At 33.2% G+C, this 22,095-nt stretch overlaps 4 protein-coding genes across 9 annotated transcripts; 2 read left to right on the top strand and 2 right to left on the bottom strand.

Moving 5' to 3' along the window:
- Window positions 1-263: 263 nt before the first annotated feature.
- LOC118074337 (uncharacterized) lies at window positions 264-1,854 on the bottom strand. The gene is made up of 2 exons (XM_035095474.1): window positions 1,428-1,854; window positions 264-955 (listed from the first exon to the last, which is right to left on the bottom strand). The coding sequence occupies exons 1-2, from the start codon at window positions 1,723-1,725 to the stop codon at window positions 600-602; spliced, it is 654 nt and encodes a 217-aa protein (XP_034951365.1). The 5' UTR covers window positions 1,726-1,854; the 3' UTR covers window positions 264-599.
- A 2,529-nt stretch (window positions 1,855-4,383) lies between these two features.
- LOC118074464 (uncharacterized) lies at window positions 4,384-6,096 on the bottom strand. The gene is made up of 3 exons (XM_035095680.1): window positions 5,506-6,096; window positions 5,310-5,429; window positions 4,384-4,839 (listed from the first exon to the last, which is right to left on the bottom strand). Exons 1-3 carry the CDS (start codon window positions 5,693-5,695, stop codon window positions 4,592-4,594), a joined length of 558 nt encoding a protein of 185 aa, XP_034951571.1. The 5' UTR covers window positions 5,696-6,096; the 3' UTR covers window positions 4,384-4,591.
- Window positions 6,097-6,782: 686 nt separating this feature from the next.
- On the top strand, window positions 6,783-15,405 carry LOC118074474 (uncharacterized). Of its 6 annotated transcripts, none has more exons than XM_035095693.1 (12): window positions 6,801-9,138; window positions 9,207-9,377; window positions 9,444-10,088; window positions 10,158-10,688; window positions 10,767-10,838; window positions 10,950-11,090; window positions 11,158-11,280; window positions 11,359-11,496; window positions 11,562-11,747; window positions 11,817-11,963; window positions 12,039-13,649; window positions 13,726-15,405. In XM_035095693.1, the coding sequence occupies exons 1-12, from the start codon at window positions 6,957-6,959 to the stop codon at window positions 15,237-15,239; spliced, it is 7,461 nt and encodes a 2,486-aa protein (XP_034951584.1). In that variant the 5' UTR covers window positions 6,801-6,956; the 3' UTR covers window positions 15,240-15,405. The 6 variants fall into 6 exon arrangements, with proteins under 6 accessions (XP_034951585.1, XP_034951583.1, XP_034951584.1 ...); XM_035095695.1 differs by having other exon boundaries at window positions 6,812-7,161; window positions 8,677-9,138; window positions 9,444-10,688; XM_035095694.1 differs by having other exon boundaries at window positions 6,783-9,138; window positions 9,444-10,688; window positions 12,039-13,645; window positions 13,726-13,929.
- Window positions 15,406-16,435: 1,030 nt separating this feature from the next.
- On the top strand, window positions 16,436-21,467 carry conv (convoluted). Its single transcript, XM_035095696.1, has 6 exons — window positions 16,436-16,878; window positions 17,853-18,109; window positions 18,191-19,218; window positions 19,291-20,386; window positions 20,462-20,957; window positions 21,050-21,467. Exons 1-6 carry the CDS (start codon window positions 16,817-16,819, stop codon window positions 21,390-21,392), a joined length of 3,282 nt encoding a protein of 1,093 aa, XP_034951587.1. The 5' UTR covers window positions 16,436-16,816; the 3' UTR covers window positions 21,393-21,467.
- The last annotated feature ends 628 nt before the right edge of the window (window positions 21,468-22,095 follow it).

Below are 22,095 nucleotides of genomic sequence, written 5' to 3' on the forward strand. Positions count from 1 at the left end.
AGTTTATTTTTAACAATATAACAAAGTTGAATTTTTTATTAAATAAATAATTAAATTTATGAATGAATAAATAAATAAATAATTAAAAAATACGATTAGTCTTAGTGATATACTCATCTAGAAAATTGTACATTTTCTATAAAAGTGGGCAAGTTAAATAGAAAATAACTTGTTAATGAGAAAATTTTTCTTTTGACAAGAAAAATTCTTTCAGTCAAGACTGTTAATGATAGAAGCTAACTCAAAAAGAAAAGTGCCTTTATTATATTTAAAAAATTATTTTTCTCTAAAAATATTTTTTTAGACAGAAAATAATTTTTTATCATTTGTGAAATTTTATTTTCTACGAACATAGATTTTTATACGTCATTAACTTTGGTATAACGGTAATTTAAAATCATTGACGCTGCATTGAGAATTTAAATTTCGAATTATAGTGGAACAATCCAAAAATGGGCTCGGCACATTCCACGAGAAAGTATACTTAACAAGTTGTGGAACGATGGGCTTATATTTATTCGGCATTTGGCCAGTTAAATAGCCAAAAATAAAACTTTAAAAATTTGAAAGCTTTTTTAGATTCAGTTTGATTATCAGTTTTATTGCCGTTCTTTTGGCATCCAAGCACGATAAGCCAATTGTGTAGAAGTTTCATCATCATCATTTGATCGTCTCTTCCAATAACTATGCTCATCATCAGTATCATAATGATGTTGATGCTGTGCATGCTCGTAATAAATGACTTTAGCTGGTGTGTGAGACCTTTTTATTTCCAACCATAGACGAATAAAGTTAATTATGAGACTGACAACGGCAATAGCGAAAAATTTTAACTGGAAATGCGTCGAGATAAACTGGAGAATTAAACTAATTTTAGCTTTTATAGCCATAAAAAGTGGTATCAACTTAAGTAAAAGTTTCTTTTTCTTTCCAAATTTCTTTTTTCTCGATTCACCTGAAAAAAAAACAAATAAAGAACTGTGAATATGCTAATTTATCAATCGTAATGGCATACATGTAAGAAAGTAAGTTAAAACCGTTAACTATATGCTATACACTAATTTCTATTGTTCTTGTCTTTAATGTTCGACTTGTTTGATGAGTATAGATTGCAAAACTCTAACTTTTAACCGTTTGTGGTGATTTTATTGAAATGTAACTACTCAACAATCCTAATTCTCGCGTTATATTACTTTTCTTTACATGGAAACTGGAACACTATAATTTACGTTTGACATACTGACTAAAAAGAGTTGAAATAATTTTGTTAATAAAAGGAAATAATTATATACAATAAAATTAAGACTTGTGACATTTTAAGTCATTCTCAGAAACATGTGATGACCTATATTTATTTATGAATAAATTATTGATGTTGAAAAAAGAAATGAGTTAATTTGTTAAAACAATGAAGTTTAATTACTTACGTGCATGAGTATCATTTAGAATCTCAGTAGCATTGTGCTCATGATTGAAGACAGCATTAACACCATCGATCATCAAGCTTCCGGCCTTCTCAATAACCTTGCTGAAGGCAACGGGATTTTTTTTACCAGTGATCTCAGATTCAATTTTTTGAAGTGCTTCATCTGTGGTTTTTTTGGCACACTCAAGACTATCATTGTTATAAAAGCAATCAAATAATTCAGACACTTCTTGAGCCTTCACTGATATTGCTGAATATAATAAAAGGCCCGCAGCAATTAGCAAAACTAACCGGGCCATGGTAATAAATTTTATGACTTTTAAATGTCAAACAAACAAAATAAAACAATCAAAAGGGTGTCCTCGACAATGACACTAGACGCCTGATCACGATGGACAAAAGTTTTTTTCTCCCTCACGAACCTTCTTATTTATTCCACGGGTTCCCCGTTGATAGACACCATTGGAAACCAGCAGTTGTGGGCCACGTGCGAACGAAGATAGATATACATTAAAGAAATCCCTCATTGGTTCTTAACCAATCACAAGATAGTCAAGATTCTCCCTCCTTCGATTCATTCCTTCTTATTGGATTTATAATCTAGGACTTATTCCTCAAATTTATTTAAGTCCCGCTTTTCTTGCTATCACGCACTTAATACTAACATATTTTCGCTTTCAAAGTCTCAGATTTGCTTTTTTTCTATCAGCACTTAACTACTTAGCTGCACGCTCGCAACAGATGCTGGATGATTTGATAAAACTTTTGTTAGCTAATTATTATTCTTGAATATACTTTCTCAGGTGAAAATCAATGTGCCAATTCTTCTCATCACTAATTAGCATTGTTTGAGCTATTTTTAACTGATTTATATGACAGTTGATACAGCTCGCGTTCTCAATACAGTATCAATGTTATTTATTCCTAGATAAATTATAACAGTCAACAAGAAACAAAAATGCAGTCAAGTACCTGCATGTAGTTAGACGAATAATTGAAATAAATCAATTAACCAAAAATACTACACTTTTGCCAAATATATATATATTATTTTTTCTATCAAAAAATTGTTACTTAAAAGTTGAAACATGTAGTTTTTATGGTTGTAAATTCTTTTTTATTTCAATTATTCATTAATTATTTAAACTATTTATTAGTCTCCATCACAATCGTCATAAAAAAATTTAAATTATTAATTTATATTTGAATGACAGAAAATTGAATTTATTATTCATTTTTGTTGTCTCTTGACCTATCATTATATTTGAAAAAAATAATGACATTTGAAAATACCTTATTAACCATTTTCTCCAGTGTCATAATCATAATAACCAGCTGAATGATAATATAAAATAAAACTTTTATCTGTATAATTAGTAACGTTTATAATGTTATACTTTTTTTATAAATTGATCAATCATTGATTGTTGCTCGTGAACAATTTCATTTTCAATATCGTTTTAATGAGAGAGAAATTGGTTAGACTGAATGACATGGTTATATTGGAGCCTTCGAACAATCTGGACCAATATGCCGTTATTTCATGATGAAAAGTAGGACATTTGGCTTCTTGGACGTCAGCTGCGGGATTTCTTGTTGTTTATAGGTATGGCCAAGCACTTAAAAAGGTATATAAAGCTGTGTTCCGTCTTTTGAGAAAGTTTTTATAATAAATAGATCACAAGTTTATTCGCTATTAACCGAACCATCCTTCGTCATCATCGAATGAAGAATAATAATGATCATAATGTTGTGGTGGTGGTGGTTTATGAACTACAACCACGTTCGATGAAGATCGTAAATGTTGAACCAAACAATACAACATTATAATAAACGACATTTTTCCCATTATGAGACTCTTAAGTAATGACATTTTTATTGAAGCTAATGCTCCTGGTAATGCTAGTATCTACAATCATAATGAGTTACATAATATGTTAATTTATTTATTCCAACTATTGTTCGAAAGTAATCGTTATTATTTAAATTGCCTCACTTGCATCATCAATGGAACCATCATCAATAAACCCACAATACGCTGTAACACTTTTGGCTTTTTGTTTTCACCACTGTTATTATTACCACTTCCAGTATCTTCCTTGCTTGTTAATGACCTTCCTAAACACTCATACCAATAATCATTTTTTATTTCAAAAAATTATTTAATCAAATCTAAAAAAAAACATACCTGTAAAGAGCTCTTGTATATTGAATTTTATTTTAACTGCATCATCATCAACATCAATAAAAAATCCCGGAAAAATACTTACAAAGTTTTCGACTTTTTTGTCAACTAGTTCTCGACACTCACCATTGAACACAAAAGAACTTAACAGTAGGATTGAAAAGGTAGTCGAGATATTAATCAACGTGATTTTTAAAATCATGATAGAAAGAATTATTTAGATTAATTATTAGACTGAAGAGAAGCTTAGATAGCAACTTTGTACTATGGTTGGTAAAATTGCAGTCGTTGGTTTGGTATTATGATCATCTAAGACAACTTAGTACGGTGCAACCAGTTTTTCATTTTTATTCTCAATTACCCCACCATGATTAAGAACTAGATCTTATAGAAGGAGAATACATACCTCTGCGTAGAGTTGCTGCAAAGATTAGTCTGCCTGATGCGTCGGATTGCAACCGTGGCAAGCGGGATTTCCTGTTCATCGGTCAACCTTGAAAGAAATCTCCATATTCTTTTCAGATATTTAAGTTCATAATAATTTACCGTAATTTTTAATTAATTTAAGCTTCATGTCATATCGAAATAAGAAGTAGCTTTCTTTCGAAAAAACAATCTCTCGTTTTCATAAGTAGTTTATTTTATGAAGTTTTATTATTTTATTATTTAGTTACAAATAAATAAATAACTTATTACATATAAATAAGAGAATAAATTAACAAGTTATAACATATTATTAAATAATTATTTAAAGTAAAAAAAGTATGTTACGAGGTATATGAAATTCTCTAAAAATTAGAGTAATACAAAAAAATCCTTTGGTCCCTTTTAAAGTTGAAGATAATTCATGTTAATCATCTTCAGCAGTCAACAATGAATTTCAACTAGTGTAAAATTTTGTTTGAAATATGGCCCCAATAATGATCACATTGTTGTAGTACTTTTGTTAGTATCAATTAAAAATTTTTAATATATTTAATTCATATGAAGTACGGTGGTTCCGAATGGATTCTTTGTGATCCTCTGTGATAGAAATGATGGTCATGATTCTCCATACTACTTGGACCATCATATCCACTAAACGGATGATGGTGATACCCGTCATTATGGAAATGAACATTAACTGGTTGCACTGGAGGAGTCCAAGGAATTTGATTCTGAGATTTATTTAGCGCAGAATAAACCTTTGCGAATATTGTGCTTAATTTTAATATCAATAAAATGACACCTGCAAAAAGAATTCATTAAAATTAGTTTTTATCAATAAAATAAATTAATTATGTTTTTATTGATGTTTCATTGATCAAGTTGACTGATTTCTGTTTGTAATTTAATTCAAAATGCATGACCAAGTTTTTATAATTAATTAACATAAGAATTTAAGATCTATGTCAGGGGGATATCATTAACATTCGAATATCGTGCAAAGAGACCATTTCTTTTCGAATCGGATCCTTACGTGCACCAGGTCACTGTACGAGGATACCGGAAATTTCTATTGGTCACAGTTATTTTACTGTATATTTTTAACAGCAAATAGTAATTATATCAATATAAATATAAGCTTGAAAACCTTTGCTTATATAAAGGAAATTTGAAAATAAAGAAGAATGTTAGTACGTGCTCAGATAGATGATCCGTTAGAACATTCTTCAAAGTGCAAACCACAAACCCATTACTTTCCACCAACGTACATACCAATAGTCAATCCTTTCAACGAAATCACTGTTAGGACGATGAGCAATGTCATCATTACTCCCATTTTGAATATCATTGGCATCATCATAAACTGTATTCTCTTAATACCAAAAGTTCTTCCTAGAAGAAAAAAATTAATTAATATTAAAATTAATCCAATAAAAAACAACATTTTACTTTCATTTAACTTACTCACCTTCAGTTTGCGAATTAAAATTGAATATATAATCAACTAAATCTGTGATACTACGATCAATTGCAAGATCATTCGAATCAGTTCTATTGTTATTCAAATAAATTGATTCTTCAACATCAGCCACAATTGTTTGACAAATAGTCAGTAAAAAACACCACAAAAAACACCAATAAATGAATTTGTTCTTCATTGTTAAATGTATAAATTGAATTTTTATTTAGTTAAAATTTAATTGATGGTTTCACGAGCATTAGAAAAACTCAAGTGAAGACGTTCTTCGGTAGGCAGACCAATTTGGACTCGAAGTGAAACGTTGAAGAAAACGAAAGAAGAATGAAGTGGACTGTAATAGACTGTGAGCGAACCTCGTACAATTCGTGTGGTCTGAGAAGGTACACAACTACGTCTTTACTTGTTTCTTGTCTCTGTTTGAATGTCCAAGTATTCGCGCCAAGATTCACTTGAACGAACTTGCGATGTGCGCACCTTCTATCTAGATATTGAGGAAGTGAAACGAGAATGTAATGAATTCGTTCAATTGGAACTGACCATCAAATTCTTAAGATGAATTATTTTTCATTTATCATGCAAAAACTATTGGTATTAATAAAATTTATCATCAACATTTATTTTTCAGAGGAAAATCATTAATTAAATGAATAAACTGCAGGATACCACTCAGCACTCTGGCATCTAAATTGAAATTTTTTTATTTGAGTCTTAAGATAAGATTTATTTAAGGATAAAATAAAATGCAAAATTTTTTGTGGCTTTAGATGTTCCTGAGAACGAGGAATCGATTGATAGCATAAAAAGGAAAAAAAATAGTAATACAGGTTTACTGGATGGATGGAGAAGGGAAAAGGGATGAGTACAAGGCCTTCCAAGTTCTTCACGTCGTACTAAATAAGTCAAAGTAATAAAAAAAAGGTACTCGCTGTACTTGCTTGTTCTCACATAAGTGGAGGGCAAAGATCTTTCAAAGTATTCTTACAACCTTCAAGGACTTAAAAATCCAACAACCCCTTTTGGTTTGCCATAATTCTATACGATTACCAATACTTTCCCGTCTCTTCAGCTTTTTTCATTTTCCTTTTTTTTCTAATAAAGCATCGAAGATTGAAAGGTTCATAGAGATTAATAGCGTGTATATGACGATGGGTCGATAAAAAAGCTTTAAAAATAAAAATATCAATTCTCTACTTGGCTTCTTGTGTATAGATCATCATGGCATTATGGCATGAACCTGCTCCGACAACCCTGAAGAGCTGAAGTGAAACAAAAATGGAAATGCCGATGGTCTGACCGTTTACGTACACACAAACGCTTCTACGAATACATGGTCCAGCCTTGTAGGTATGGCTCGTCCGCCGAGCAGCTTCTTGATCATAGCAGAGGGTTGCTGGGATGTTCCGCAGAGTTCTTGAGACATTCGCATCGCGACCGCGACCATGAGAACACTTAACTCTCGAAGTCGTCTGCTAATATCACATATCTTCATACCTATCATAGTCTTCCTTACACTTACTGGCTGTCATGGTGTTAAATCAAGTGTAATCTCGGATGACCAAGTGATTGACAAGTTCCAAGTCAATGATGAAGCCATCCAACAAACTCACGACATCAAAGACCAGCCTGAAGTACATCAACCTGATGGTAAGTCTTCTGATTCTGAAGAACATATTGACATTATTCAGTTAACTAAAGAAGAGGGAATTAGGAGGTTCGATGCTGAGGTTGAACCTGACGTTGATAGTATTAAATATGATGATAAAATAATTCGTGATCAAGATCATCCGGAATATTCCAAAGATCCTGACTTATACAATCAAAAAAGATCAGTAAAAAGGAAGTTAGAACCTTCCATTGTTGAAGAAGAAAAAATAGATGATCCTATAGTTGATGTTGAAAAAAATGAAGAAAAAGAAATTCAAGAAAATGTTGATGACAAAAAATTATTAAAGTCTGTTGATGTAATTCCTGATCATAATACACCAGAATTAATACCAGTTAAAGTCGATCAAATTAGTGATAACATTTTTTTAACAAACAATGAAGCTGCTCGTAAATCATTAATAATTGATAATGAAGATGAGGATAAAGAAAATGAAGATGAAGAAATAAGAAATGAACGAAGTAGTGATAAAGAAGATGATAAAAAAATTTTAGATTCACAGAATTCAGTTCAATATTGGAAAGAACAAGCTTTGAATCTTCAAAAAAAATTAAAAAATCAAACTTATCTCCAACATCTTCGGGAGCAAGCTGAGATTCTTCCAGGAGTTCCAAATTATACTGAAAATGAGTACTTGGATCTTTTCAAAAAAATTTCTCCTAAAAAATCATTAGAGAAGTTTTATGTGGATTCTCTAGATACATCATTATTAAATAAAAAACAAATAGAAGTTTTGAGATGTGCTGAAGGGTTATTAGCTGAACAACAACGTCAAAGCTTTGCTGAAAATATTTTTGAATGTATTCGTGGATTTAATATATTTAATTGTATGAGAATTTTTATTTGGCCAATTATTGTAGAAAATCTTCCAGAAAGAATTACTCAGAATCTACCGTCACTTCCAATCGAAGTTACATTATCTGACTGGTTACCTGGAGGCCAAGAAACACAAAAAAATACCAGAGCTACTTCAGTTCATCAGCAACGATTGATCAGTCCCGAACTTGTTATCTCTAATATTTTAAAAGAGGCTTTAGAAAGTAATTTAAATGACAATAATTTACCTAGTTATATCAATGCTCACAATGAAACTTTATTGAAATTATTAAATTCTAATCAGTTTGAAATTTTAGAAATGGCAGAAAAATTTTTACCCGAGTCAGCAAGACAAGATTATTCAAGTAAAATGACATCATGTATTAAACGATTTGAATATTTTAGTTGTGTAAAATATTTTGCATGGCCAATGATTAAACAACACTTTCCAGCACTTCCTGAATTTCCCGACTATCAAAGCTGGTATCCTGCTACAATAAGTGTTTACCCTGGCTATCCTATTATACCTTTTCCTGAATTTTCCGAGGAAAATGGAAAATTACCTGAAATTATAGAAGCTGATATCTATAGAAATAGAAGTCCACGTCCAGAAACACTTTTTGCTCATATTTTGAAGAATACTTTAGATCAACAACCAAGGCAACCATTTTTGTCTTCAGCTACTCGACTACAAGATGACATGGAATATATTACACCAGAGCAACTATCATCTATTCAAATGGCTGAACAACTTTTGCCAGCTGATCAAAGACCAGAATTCGTTAAAAGTACAGTAAAGTGTATGAAACAATATGATTATTTGACATGTATGAAATATTCTACATGGCCTGCGGTTCGAAAATGGAAACCACAGCTTCCAAATTTGTCAGATTTCGAGAGCTTTTTTAGTACTTTTACACTACCAACTATACCAACCTTCAGTCCACCACATCTTCCGTCGTGGTTCCCGGGGGCAGGAATAATTGGAGGCTCGGGAAGTGAAAGTGGATCTGGGTCAGTAACCATCGGAGGTGGAAGCGGGGGAGGAACTCCCTCTGGGGGTTCTGGAAGTGTAGGTGGATCTGGTTCTGGAGCAGGAGCAGGAGCAGGAGGTGGAGCGGGATCTGGAAGTGGTGGCGGTTGTAAGTACATTAAAACTTTTGTTTTCGTTTTTTATGACATATAAGCTTATAAAGAAAATTATGTACAGCTGGCATTCAAGTAATTGGAGGAGGGAGTCCCGGAGGACAAGGAGGAGTTCAAGGAGGCACTCAAGGAAGTGGTTCAGGTGCAGGTACAGGTGGTGGTAGTAATAATGGTGGTATTACAATTATAATTCCACCACCTCAAAGCAGCGGTGGAGGACAAACTGGATCAGGTGGTATGTAAAACATTTTGTGAATTTATGTTGTTGATTTTTATAATGAAAATAAAATTATTCATAAAGGAAGCGGTCAATGGAGTGGATCAGGATCAGGCTCGGGAACAGGAGGAAACCAAGGCGGAAGCCAGGGAGGAATCCAATGGGGTGGATCAGGAGGAAGTCAAGGGGGATCACAAGGAGGAAACCAAGGAGGCAATCAAGGCGGAATTCAATGGGGAGGTTCTGGAACAGGTGGATCACAAGGAAGTAGTCCAGGAGGAGGTCAGGGAAGTAATCAAGGCGGAATTCAATGGGGTGGATCAGGATCTGGCGGTCCACAAGGTGGTAGCCAAGGAGGAAGCCAAGGAGGCAATCAAGGCGGAATTCAATGGGGTGGATCTGGTGGGAGTCAAGGTGGAAATCAAGGTGGTGGACAAGGAGGAATACTAGGAGGCATTGGCGGGGGAATTCCAGGAGCCATTGGTGGAGGAATTCATTGGGGCGGAACAGGTGGACAAAATGGAAATCAAGAAGGCATTGGTGGAGGAATTCAATGGGGAGGTTCGGGATCAGGTGGATCACAGGGTGGTAGCCAAGGAGGCAATCAAGGTGGAATTCAATGGGGTGGATCTGGTGGTCCTCAAGGAGGAAATCAAGGTGGATCACAAGGAGGAAGTCAAGGTGGAATTCAATGGGGTGGATCTGGTGGTCCACAAGGAGGAAATCAAGGTGGATCACAAGGAGGAAGTCAAGGTGGAATTCAATGGGGTGGATCTGGTGGTCCTCAAGGTGGTCAAGGTGGATCACAAGGAGGAAGTCAAGGTGGAATTCAATGGGGTGGATCTGGTGGTCCTCAAGGTGGTCAAGGTGGATCACAAGGAGGAAGTCAAGGTGGAATTCAATGGGGTGGATCTGGTGGTCCACAAGGAGGAAATCAAGGTGGTTCGCAAGGAGGAAGTCAAGGTGGAATTCAATGGGGTGGATCAGGATCTGGTGGTCCACAAGGAGGTAACCAAGGTGGTTCGCAAGGAGGAAGTCAAGGTGGAATTCAATGGGGTGGATCAGGATCTGGTGGTCCACAAGGAGGTAACCAAGGTGGTTCGCAAGGAGGAAGTCAAGGTGGTATCCAATGGGGTGGATCTGGTAGTCCACAAGGCGGTCAAGGAGGATCACAAGGAGGAAGTCAAGGTGGAATCCAATGGGGTGGATCTGGTGGTCCACAAGGAGGTAACCAAGGAGGATCACAAGGAGGAAGCCAAGGTGGAATTCAGTGGGGAGGATCAGGCAGTAATCAAGGAAGTTCAGGTGTCACCCAAAAACCTACTACAGGTATGACTAGATATTCAATAATTTTTGTAAAAAATTTTAATTAAATTTAGTTATTCTGTTTTTATCATGTCACTAAAGGTTCCAGTACTGGTCAAGGATCCGGCAGTAATGGAAATGGCGGAAGCAGTATTACTATTATAATTCATCCAGGTAATAGCAAAACAAACAATACAAGTGATCTTGAAGATCACCTTCATAATTTATAGTTATTCTTAAGTTATTTTTACGATATATCTTTATTACGCCTATTCCAATTTATAGGTGGATCAACTCAAGTTAGTGGTGACGGTACTGGACAAAGTACAGGATCTTCAGGAGGCAATCTAGGAGGTTCTAGTAACAACCAAGGATCTGCTGGCAGTGGTCTTCATGACAGCATTGGAACTTCTGGTCACGGCGGAAGTAAGATTATATCATGATATTCTCATGATAAGATGAAAATAATCTTAATTACTATAATTTTTCATAGCTGGAGGAATTCAAATTGGTAGCGGTGGTGGTACCTCCGGTGGTCAGGGAAGTAATATCGGAAGCACTGGCAATAACCAGGGATCTGGAAGCGGTGGTATTAGCGGCAGTCAAGGAGGTTCTTGTAATAATGATATAATAAATGATAAATTGATCCAATCTTTTTTTTCAAATAATAACCGGTTTTCCATGTTTTATATAGCTGGAGGAATTCAAATAGGAGGAGGAGGTAGTGGCACGGGAGGTCAAGGAAGTAATATTGGTGGCTCAGGTACTAATCAAGGATTAGGAGGTGGATCTACTGGTGGAGGGCAAGGATCAAGTAATACCCAAGGAGGCTGTATGTTATTATTTCCTATATCTTTACACTAATGATATAGCGAATAATTTAATATATTTTTTCAGCTGGAGGTATTCACATAGATGGTAATCAAACAGGTAATACTGGAAGCTCAAGTGGTAGTCAAGGACCTTCCGGAGGATCTATTGGTGGCATAATTGGAGGTGGTAAACCAGGAGGAAGTACTGATGGAGGATTAGGTGGTATTACTGGTGGAAGTTCAAGTGGCTCTAACAACTCTGGAGGAACCGGTGATTATTTATATCAAAATTCAATAGTAATCACGCAAAAAACTGATTTCAATATTAATTATTTTGAAGGTGGAATTCAAATAGGTGGCGGTGATTCTGGTAGTATTGGAGGATCTGGAGGTAATCAAGGTTCTATTGGAGGATCCGGAAGTGATCAAGGATCAATTGGAGGAACCACTAGTGGTAATCAAGGAAGCTCTGGGACTGGAGGAAGTGGTATGATAATATCATTTTTTTCAAAGAAATATTTACATGTTATAGAATAATAACAATTATCTAAATTTTTGATAGGAGGTATTGGTATAATCAGTGGAGGAGGTCCAAGTGGAAGCATTGGAGGCTCATCAGACACTTCTTCACAATGTACTTGCTGTCCAAAATCAGTTGCAGTAACAAGAGAATCTATTGCTAATCTCAAACAGCTTGAACCCTACATTGTTAACCTTCTACATAATTTACGATTTTCACTTATAAATACTCCAATTCAACGACCACTTTTAAGTGACAAACAGTCATTGTTTCAATCTCGTTTAAACAATGATGAATTAGCAATTTTAGGATTAGCTGAAAGCCTCACTCCATTGACAGCACGACGAGATTTGGTTTCTCGAGCTCTAGGTTGTGTTCAAGGTGGAGCTGAGTTTATGGTTTGCACTAAAAACGTCATCTGGCCATTCTTGAAACTTTATATTACAAACTTCCCAGAGTTTCCTAACGAGCAAACTGTTTTAGCATCATCGCAAGGAAGATATAGAGTATCTAATCGTCAACCAATTTTTAATCATCCATTTACTTCGACCAGTGCTAGTTTCAATAATCTTTATAGATATCCTAACATTCAAATTTCTGGAAGAACCCCAATACACTCTGGAATATCTGCTAAAGCTGATGATGAACCAGTTATTTCTGTAACAGGCAATCGATTTGTTCCAATTTTTTCAGATCATCCAGAAGGTCTTATTTTAAATATACTGAGCACCATTTCAAAGACAATGAAACCATCAGATGGTTCAGAATTCAATAGCAAACTTTCTGAATTTATTTCTCGCTTCAATTCAACATTGAATGAACAGCAAGAAAATATATTAAAAATCGCTGAAAGTCTTTTGCCTGCATCAAACCGTCAAAGTTTATATGAATCAATGTTTGAATGCTTAGGAAACAATGACTTCATTACTTGCTCTCGTGATGTACTTTGGCCAAAATTATCAGAGTTTTTCTCACGATTGCCAAACTTCCCAACGTTCCAAAGAATAGAGAATTTTAATTCTGAATACATTCAGCCAATTTCAGACAATATAACACCGATTTCTGAGACTGATGTTAAAACTGATCAACATGGAAATGCTATGGTAACAATTACAGATACAAGATTCGTTCCAATTTTAAGTGACCATCCAGAAGAATTAATTTTAAAAGTTCTTAAAAGTGTTGACCCATTACAACAAAATTCATCACCATATTCTGCAATAGCCAAGTCGCCACAGTTTATGTCTTTCACTAACCAGCAAGCGGACGTTATTCTTGTGGCAGAAAATTTACTACCTTCACCTCTGAGAGAAAATTTTGTAACACAAATGAATAGTTGTGCACGCGACAGTAATTTTGTGGATTGTATGAGAGATGTTGCTTGGCCAACAATAGGCCAATTTGTTACAAAGCTTCCTAGTTTTCCAAACGTTGGAAGTCTTCCAAGTCTTCCAATGAGCAAACTTCAACCATCGCCATTACTTCCACCTCATTTAGAGCCAACTTATACCGAACATCCAGCAGGACAGTTTAGTTTCTTACCAGTAGGACAATATCAAGTACCACAGTATTTCCAGCCTTATCATAGGAATCAACAATTTTCTGGAGCTCATCAACATGACAATCTTCAAACAGGAATACCTTCGTCAGTAGGTGAACACACTGTAGCATTCGCCCAGGCTTGATATGTTTCTTTATTGTTAATTACTGACGTATGACTTTTTTTTAGAATCAGTATCAACGGTACCCGAGTTTGCTGGTCAACCAACTGAAATCTTACTAGACATTTCACAAGAAAAAGTCATTTTATCAAAATCTTCACAAAGTGATAGACATAAAAGAAGTACATACGAATCTCTATTTGATGATTATCCCGAGTCTGTCAATGCTAAAAATATAACAGATAATTTACATTTAAACTTGTCAGAATCTGACATTTATAGATATCTCGCTAATATATCTGATATTATTTCTGAAGAGTCCTTGAATGATACTGAATATTCATCAGTAAAATTTGAAGAATCTATGCTCGATTCTCTGGATTCATCAGTAAAGGAATCCTTAACTAATGAACAGATAGAAATATTAAAGATGGTTGAAAGAATAGGTATTCAGAGTACTAGAGGAGTGATTGATAACGTGATTCGCTGTATAACAAGTCTCAGTTTTATTCGATGTTTGGGCATTTTTATATTTCCTCTAATAACTAGCGCTCTACCATCACTTCCAGGCTTACCAAGTCTTCCAGGACTTCCCTTTGGACGATCATATGAAGATGAAGTTCAAGATATTTTTAACATGAATCCACTAGATGTGGAAAAAGAGCTGTTGAGACGAAAAGAATCGGTGCAACAGGTAATGGAAGAATGGTATGAGTCTTTAATAAAGGATAAATTTAAAACAAACTATGGTTTTTTAAACTTTGAAGGATACGGAAACGGAGTAATTGGAATTAAATTGATGAATCCTCGTAAATCTCGTGGAGTCAGGATAAAAGACAACAAAAATTTACCTAGCATTTTAACAATCATAAGCGACATCATGGAAGATGTTTTGGATTCTAGACCTGATCATGATAAATCGAAGAAGAATAAAAAAGAAAAAAGCATCAGGTTCCCATCACAAGATCTTGAGAAATATCGAGATGTTCAGAATGCTCATCATATTCATAGTCATGATGATGAAATAATAAATATGTTTCTTGATAAGTTGAAAACAAATGAGACTCATGAAGATGATATTGATGACGATGACGAGCAAAGATATCTAACACTTGATGATGCTTATAAAGCTTTTCAAGTTCTTTTTGGAGCGGAAATGGAGAGTGAAGTGCTGAAAAATGATGAAAGTAACAATCAAGATAATACAAGAAGTGTAAAAGATGATATTCAAAAAATTAATAAGAGAAAAAAAAATACATCGGCACTAATTATCCAACTTCCAAGTCTTCATGATAATGTAGAATTAGCTAGGAAAATATCAAATTCTCTAGTTAGTTTATCGCGTGGTACGAAAAATAATATGCAAATGATGCCTGGAATTGGACTTGGTCTTACTTTTCTTTTGCAAATGGCATTATCTCATGCACGTATTGCTGCATCTGTAGCTAATGTTATCAGTAATATGGCAATGGGAGCAGCAATGTTTACGATGATGCGTCAAACATTATTCAACTCTAACTCTCAACCAAAAGTTCAACACATTTATGAAACTGAAACTGGATCAGCTGGTCCATGGGCTTAGGGATAATAAGATTTATTAAATAATAATTGGGAAACAATATTAATATTAAGCAATAACTATAATAATAGTAGTAATAAATACTCAAGACTGCATTTTGACAGACTATCGTTTGGGATTTTTTCATCAACTCACACAACTGGTGATTACTTTTTTTCATGGGATATAGGTGTTGGGTAATTCTCAAAATAACGTGATTTTTGAACAACCTTTCTGATTCAATAAATGCGATTTACTGTTAATTATTAATATACAAATTGACATCTACTGTGCTGTAAAAAGCAATAAATAAATACATTCCTTAAATACATTTTTTTTTGTTATTATTCAATTCAATAGTTCCTAATTACTATTATTACTATTATATACATGGAATATGCATCATAAAAAAATGGAAAAGTTAATATAAAGGAAATTAATTTTAATTGAATGTTAGAGAGAAATATGATTATGATAATTTTTATGGCATTTATGTTAGATATAGAAATTTTTAATTAAATTTCTAATAATGGCTTTGAAAAATTTATTTGGAAATTTTCACTTAATTAAAAGATGTTTATATGAAACTCTAAATTCACATCATTAGTTTTAACAATTCAATTAGTCATTAAATATGACACTGATTTTACTTGAAATTCGTACGCTCTTTAAACAGTTGATGTTTCTGTTTTTAATGAATATTACAATTTTCAATTCATTCCGACTCTATCAAAAGACTATAATCAGTCCAAAGAGAAGAATAATATGTTATTTATGATTGGTAAGTTAGAAATGTTTTATAAAAATGTTAATATCAAGTTTTGTTATGAGAGATAAAAATAAATTGCCATAAAATAGAAGTTAGAATCTTTGTATAAGATCTAGAGTCTTGCAGCGTTCCAGTCCATTCTTAATTATGAAGAAACATTCTTCACTGAAGGATAAAATTATCGGATGTCAATTTTCGTTTCTATAAAATGATATGCTATGCAGGCATGATGACAATCAGATAGACACATGTGATAATGTCGTGTACAATTGAATTGTTGTATGTACGTCTAGTTTTATTTAAAATAATAACCAGGTAATTTTTGAAATCTAATAATCGATAACGTGAAAGTTTCTCAGACAAGAGGTGGACTCGAATAGGTGGGTACATTGGCCGGTTCGATCGTTTCATGAACTAAGAGCCTTTCTCTTTACTTCAGACTTTCGACCTGGAGTTTAGTTCTCTTATAAACTTCACTCAGGAACAATCATAATGAATCAATTACAGTTATAGAGATAAACAAAATAAAAACAACATCTTTTTTAGTCAACTAGTTTTAATGATGAACTAGTTTTGTATTTGCAAAGTAGCTTCTTTTTTCAAAGCCTTGAGATTTGATCAAGTTTTATTTACTTGTTACTTTTTTTTTCGATAAACAAATTGTTATAAATGGAGACTAAGAATTTAAATATACTAAATTAATTCTATAAACCAGTGCAAATGTGTTTTGTAAATAAATAAACAATTTCTTTGTGATCTGTTGTAAATATAACAAAAGAATAGAAATATCATTTTCAATCGTCAGTGAATGTAAGTGAGAAAAAATTGGTGAATGTACGTTCAAGAATCCTACTATGCTTGCAAGTTGACAAATGTCCCTGGCACGGAAAAAAGGTGACTTCAATGCTTGAAGCAGTTGCATTATATTTCCACCCACCAAAATTATTCTTATCCAATTAAAAATATCTAGCATTTCACAATTTACCGGATAAATAAAATAACAATCTAAGATAAAAAAAAATACAATTAAAATAATAAATAAAAATAATTTAGAGAGCCATGATATATCAAGGTCGACTGGTAGTAATAAAAAGAATTTCTTGTATCCAGAAAGTAGAAATGAATAGAAAAAAATTTTCTCAAATCTAGATCCCTTAAGATAATTTTGGAACGTGCTAGAATCTATTGTACTCCTTGAATTTGTCATGACATTAATTACATGTGTTCTCATTTCCTGGTAATTATTTCACAATGATCGTAGTCGGAAGTAGAACAGTTAAGATATACACATTGTCTTTTTTTTTTATTCCTTACAATTAATTTATTTATTACCCTACTTTTCGAGTCGTTAATTTAAGCATTACGTATATTACTATTCATTTTTTTCATTAACTTAGATAGCGTTAGTAAATGAAAGGTAAACGCCATGACCGCATATATTTATTCAGCCAAGCATATCAAAGTTATTTTCATATACATATTGTGGGCACATAAGCTCTATGCGTTAGTAGATACATTCGCCAATGATCAATAACTAGTATGGAATTGCGCAAACAGCTAATCTACATTTAATAGAGAAAATGAAAGATAAATGAATTAAAAATCGTCATCCTATTGGCTGAACTCAGATGAAAATGATTATTAAAACCAGAACTTGGTCTTTTCTTCTTTTGTTTGGCTTGAGAAATTTTTCTTATTCACATCACCTCAATATTTATTCTTTGTGAAATGTGAATCATCGCGTGGGGTTCAGATTTATATCTAAGATAATCTACTAGAATATAATAATACTTAATACAATGAAAAAATAAGCTTTACAGAAATCCAAGAAACTAACAGAAGTTGTTTTATTTTAATGGTTTATTTAGAATGATCATCTATACCTCACTGGTTATTTTGGGAGTTGTTTCATCCGTGATCGGAGGATACATTCCACCCGGACCACGCTATGTATGCCCAAAGGAGGCAATCTACATTTATCCTTGTACCTGTCTAAAAGGAAGTGACGAAGGACTTTATATTAAATGTGAAAATACAAATCTAGCAAGTTTAAGTGTAGCTTTTATTAATTTGGGAAACGATGGAGTTCCTATTGAGGAGTTGACAATAAATAAATGTGACATAGGTAAGTATCTTTCTCCAGCTATCATACAAAAAAAATTAATCCAAGTTGATTTAATTAATAATTTTTTTATTAATTTTCTAGCGAGATTATATGGACCCGCACTTTATCCTTTGGATGTTCGTGTCCTGAAGTTTATTGATACTCCACTGAAATTTATTGAAGAACATAGTTTTCTTGGTGTAAATAGAACTCTTCAAGAGTTGTATATTAAAAATAGTCAGTTAGAAAAATTCCCTCGAGATGCATTGAAAATATTGGGAAATTTATCTGTGATGATAATATCAGGACATAAATTAACTACATTGGCAGTTAATAGTTTTAGTGCTAGTATGTTAGCCGATAAACTTCAAAAATTAGAAATTAGTAATGGAACTCTTTTTTCATTGCCTGCTGATGCTTTAACGCCATTAAGAAAATTGAAATCATTAGATTTACATGGAAATCAAATAACAGAATTAAAACGTAATCAATTTAAAGGCCTAAGGGATACAGAGTACTTGGATTTATCTCATAATTTAATTAACAAATTGGATCCATCACATTTGGCTGATTTAACGAAGATGGGATGGTGTAATTTATCACATAATGCTATTGGTGAACTCAAGAGAGGAACTTTTGCAAGAAATACTGTTCTGAAAGTGCTCAATCTAAGTCATAATAAATTAAAAAAGCTCGATTCTAATACATTTCGAGGAATGAGATTTTTAAGGAGGCTATTTTTGAGTGACAATGAAATTAATGATGTTGGTAGAGGTACTTTCGGATCAATTACACGAATTGGAACGATTGACTTGGCTCGAAATGCTCTGAAAAAAATTGATTTTCAAATGTTCAATCAGCTACAATTAATTGAATCGATAGATGTATCTGAAAATGCAGTAACAGTAATTGAAAAGTTGGCTTTCAAAGAGCTACAGCTAACTAAAATTAACATATCTCATAATGTTATATCGAAAATTGAAGCTGGAGCTTTTGAAAATTGTGTTAATATAACAGTTCTTGATTTAAGTCATAATAGGCTTGATAATATCACTAAATATGCTTTTGATAGCAATACTTATGCAACTGAATTTCTGCTAAGCTATAATTTTCTCACAGCGTTAAATCAGGTTTGTTGAAGTTTTTCATTTTCATTAATTATTGCTTGTATACTTATAATTAATAATTAATTCTACTTCCAGGTTCCACTTCATAACATGACTGGAATTAAAGTACTGAATGTTTCTCATAATTATCTTAACTCAGTACCAAAAAATACTTTTCCAAAATTATATGAGTTACATACAATTGATTTATCATATAATAATATATCAGATATCTATAATTCTATCTTTCAAACGCTTTTTAGTTTAAGATACTTAAATCTTTCTCACAACTCATTGGAAAAAATAAAGCCGTCAACATTTGGGCCTTTACCAACCTTATTAGAGCTAGATATGAGTTATAACAAGTTAAATGAAATAGCTCGAGCAAGTCTAACAAGACTGGCCAGCTGTCGAGTGTTGACAGTCAAAAATAATAATTTGAAAAAATTTTTCCAACTACCAATTTCCTTAGGTCATCTGGACTTTTCAGAGAATGACTTGGAAGAAATCCCTACTACTGACGTATGGCCTACAATGAATTCTCTCTTGTCTCTAGACATCTCAAAAAATCGTCTGGGCGATAATCTTCAACACGGTAGTTTTCAAGGTTTGTTGACCTTGAGGAGTTTGAACCTACAGGCGAATAATATGACGGTGCCTCCGTGGGCAGCGTTGAGTACATTGACCAGCCTCCAATACCTTTACATGCAGGATAATCAACTCACCCGATTGGATAAAGCAGCCTTCGGACTGTTACCTATCGTTTTCGAGCTTAATTTGGCTAACAATAAGATACAAACGATTAATGCTCGGGCATTCGAGGGTCTATTACAATTATTAACGCTCAATTTGACAAACAATAACATTAGTTACATTCCTAACGGAGCATTCAAAAGCTTAGTGTCCTTAAGAACATTGGATCTTTCATATAATCGACTTGAAAAATTGGATAACAAGACTCATGGACTGCTGGATGATTGTTTGTCTTTAGAGAAGATTAATCTTAGTCATAATAAAATATCTTTCATCACTCGGAAGACTTTACCAAATGATCCTTGGATACCTTACAAGCTTAAAGACGTAGATTTATCCTATAATACTATGCCTGTTGTTACTTTTGAACTTACTGCTGGTTCCAAAAAAGTTGTGAACTTAAATCTAAGTCACAACAATATTAATGAAATACGAAGATGTAAGTTTGGAATAATTTTTTAAAATATTGTATTACTAGAAATTCGATTTAATAATTTATTAAAATCTTTTTCAGATGTTATTGGTAATTTAACATCTCTTCAAACACTAGATTTGTCTCACAATGATCTCAACGATCTTTCTGGTGTGGATATTTTTAATCCACCTGAAAATTTATCCACATTATATTTGAGCAATAATCATTTTTCTCACTTGCCTACTAATAAAATACTCCAAATGCCAAAGTTAAAAATATTAAATGTAGAAAATAATGAATTGGGTTCATTCGACGATAACCTTATTGACATAATCCAAAAAAATGGAACAACTGTACGTTTCTCTGGAAATCCTTTACACTGTGACTGCTATGTGAGACCACTGAGAAGGTGGTTATCAACTCTAACAGAAAGTCCAACTGAATGGACCAACGTAATTTGTGCAAGTCCTGATTATTTATCCGATAAACGTTTGTTAAATGTTACTGAAGAACTGATGACTTGTGGTGAACGGGAGATTCAAGATAATCCTAAATTTGAGATCACTCCTGATATACGATTCCGAAGTATTGAATTGTAAGTATCAGAAACCTCCATCTCTAATCAATAAGCAATTAAAAAGCATTTTTGAGTGATTAATAAAAAAATAAATAATCATGATTTTTCAGAGATGAAGAGGAGAATTCGTGGAAAGTAACGTGGTATGTTACATCACGAGGAGACGTAGCTGATTTTTATATAGTAGTAAGAGAGGTAGGAGGTAATAAGCCTTTGCTAGAAAAGGATGTGGTGTACAGAGAAAGATCCTTCAAGATCCAAGATTTACCTGAATCAACAGTCAAATACGAACTCTGTGTATTGGCAAGAGATTCAATCGGAAATGTCAAGCACTTCAGGAGTTCACAGTGTCAAGTATTAAACAAACGACCTCTTGTTTATTCAAAGTCATTTGCAATAAATTCTAGTGTGAGTCTGATGTTTGTTACCATAATTTTAACCTCTGTGATGTAAATTTAAATTTTACTCATTATTTATATTACTGTTAAATATAATAATTAAATGAATTTTTCTAAGCCAATCAATTAAATGTGCAACGGAACTACTTTTTTGTTCATTCCAAGCAATACAAAGGCCTTACATGACTAATTTGACCATACTCCCTGTCCTCGACACTTGATTACTCTGTTTGCAGTATAAAAAATTCTCAAGGAAGTATTCCAACATTATTTCATTATTCTTCAACCTGATAATTAAGAAGTACATAGTTGTATGTCTGAGAGAACATCACCAAGGGAGGTCTGAGTGAGAAAATTATCACGTAAAGCGTAGTTGAATAAGCAATCAATACCTACATATAAACTATTTCTTCCATTGGCTCATCTATACGTCAGTGACAAATTAAATAAATATATACCTTTGCTGCGGAGTTGTCTAGAGTTATTAATGCTTATGACTCTTACAGACCTCCGTAAAAGGATTTCCAACGCCCACCTGTACTTCATCACGACGTCAAAGAAAATGGAAAGTATCAGTTAGTCGTAAAATCGTTAGGAATCATTCTAAATAGTTAATTCAATTATTTATCAAATTTGAAACCAATTACACCTGTTGGCAAATACTTATTAACTCTTGTGAAAATAATTTAATATATCATTAAATATATAACAGGAACACATGATTCGAAAAATTTCTCACAACAATAGAGTTAAAAAAT

Source organism: Chelonus insularis, unplaced genomic scaffold, assembly GCF_013357705.1.
Source record: "Chelonus insularis isolate UGA/USDA-ARS -01 unplaced genomic scaffold, ASM1335770v1 contig_135_pilon, whole genome shotgun sequence".
In the NCBI taxonomy this organism is placed as follows: Eukaryota; Metazoa; Arthropoda; class Insecta; order Hymenoptera; family Braconidae; genus Chelonus; species Chelonus insularis.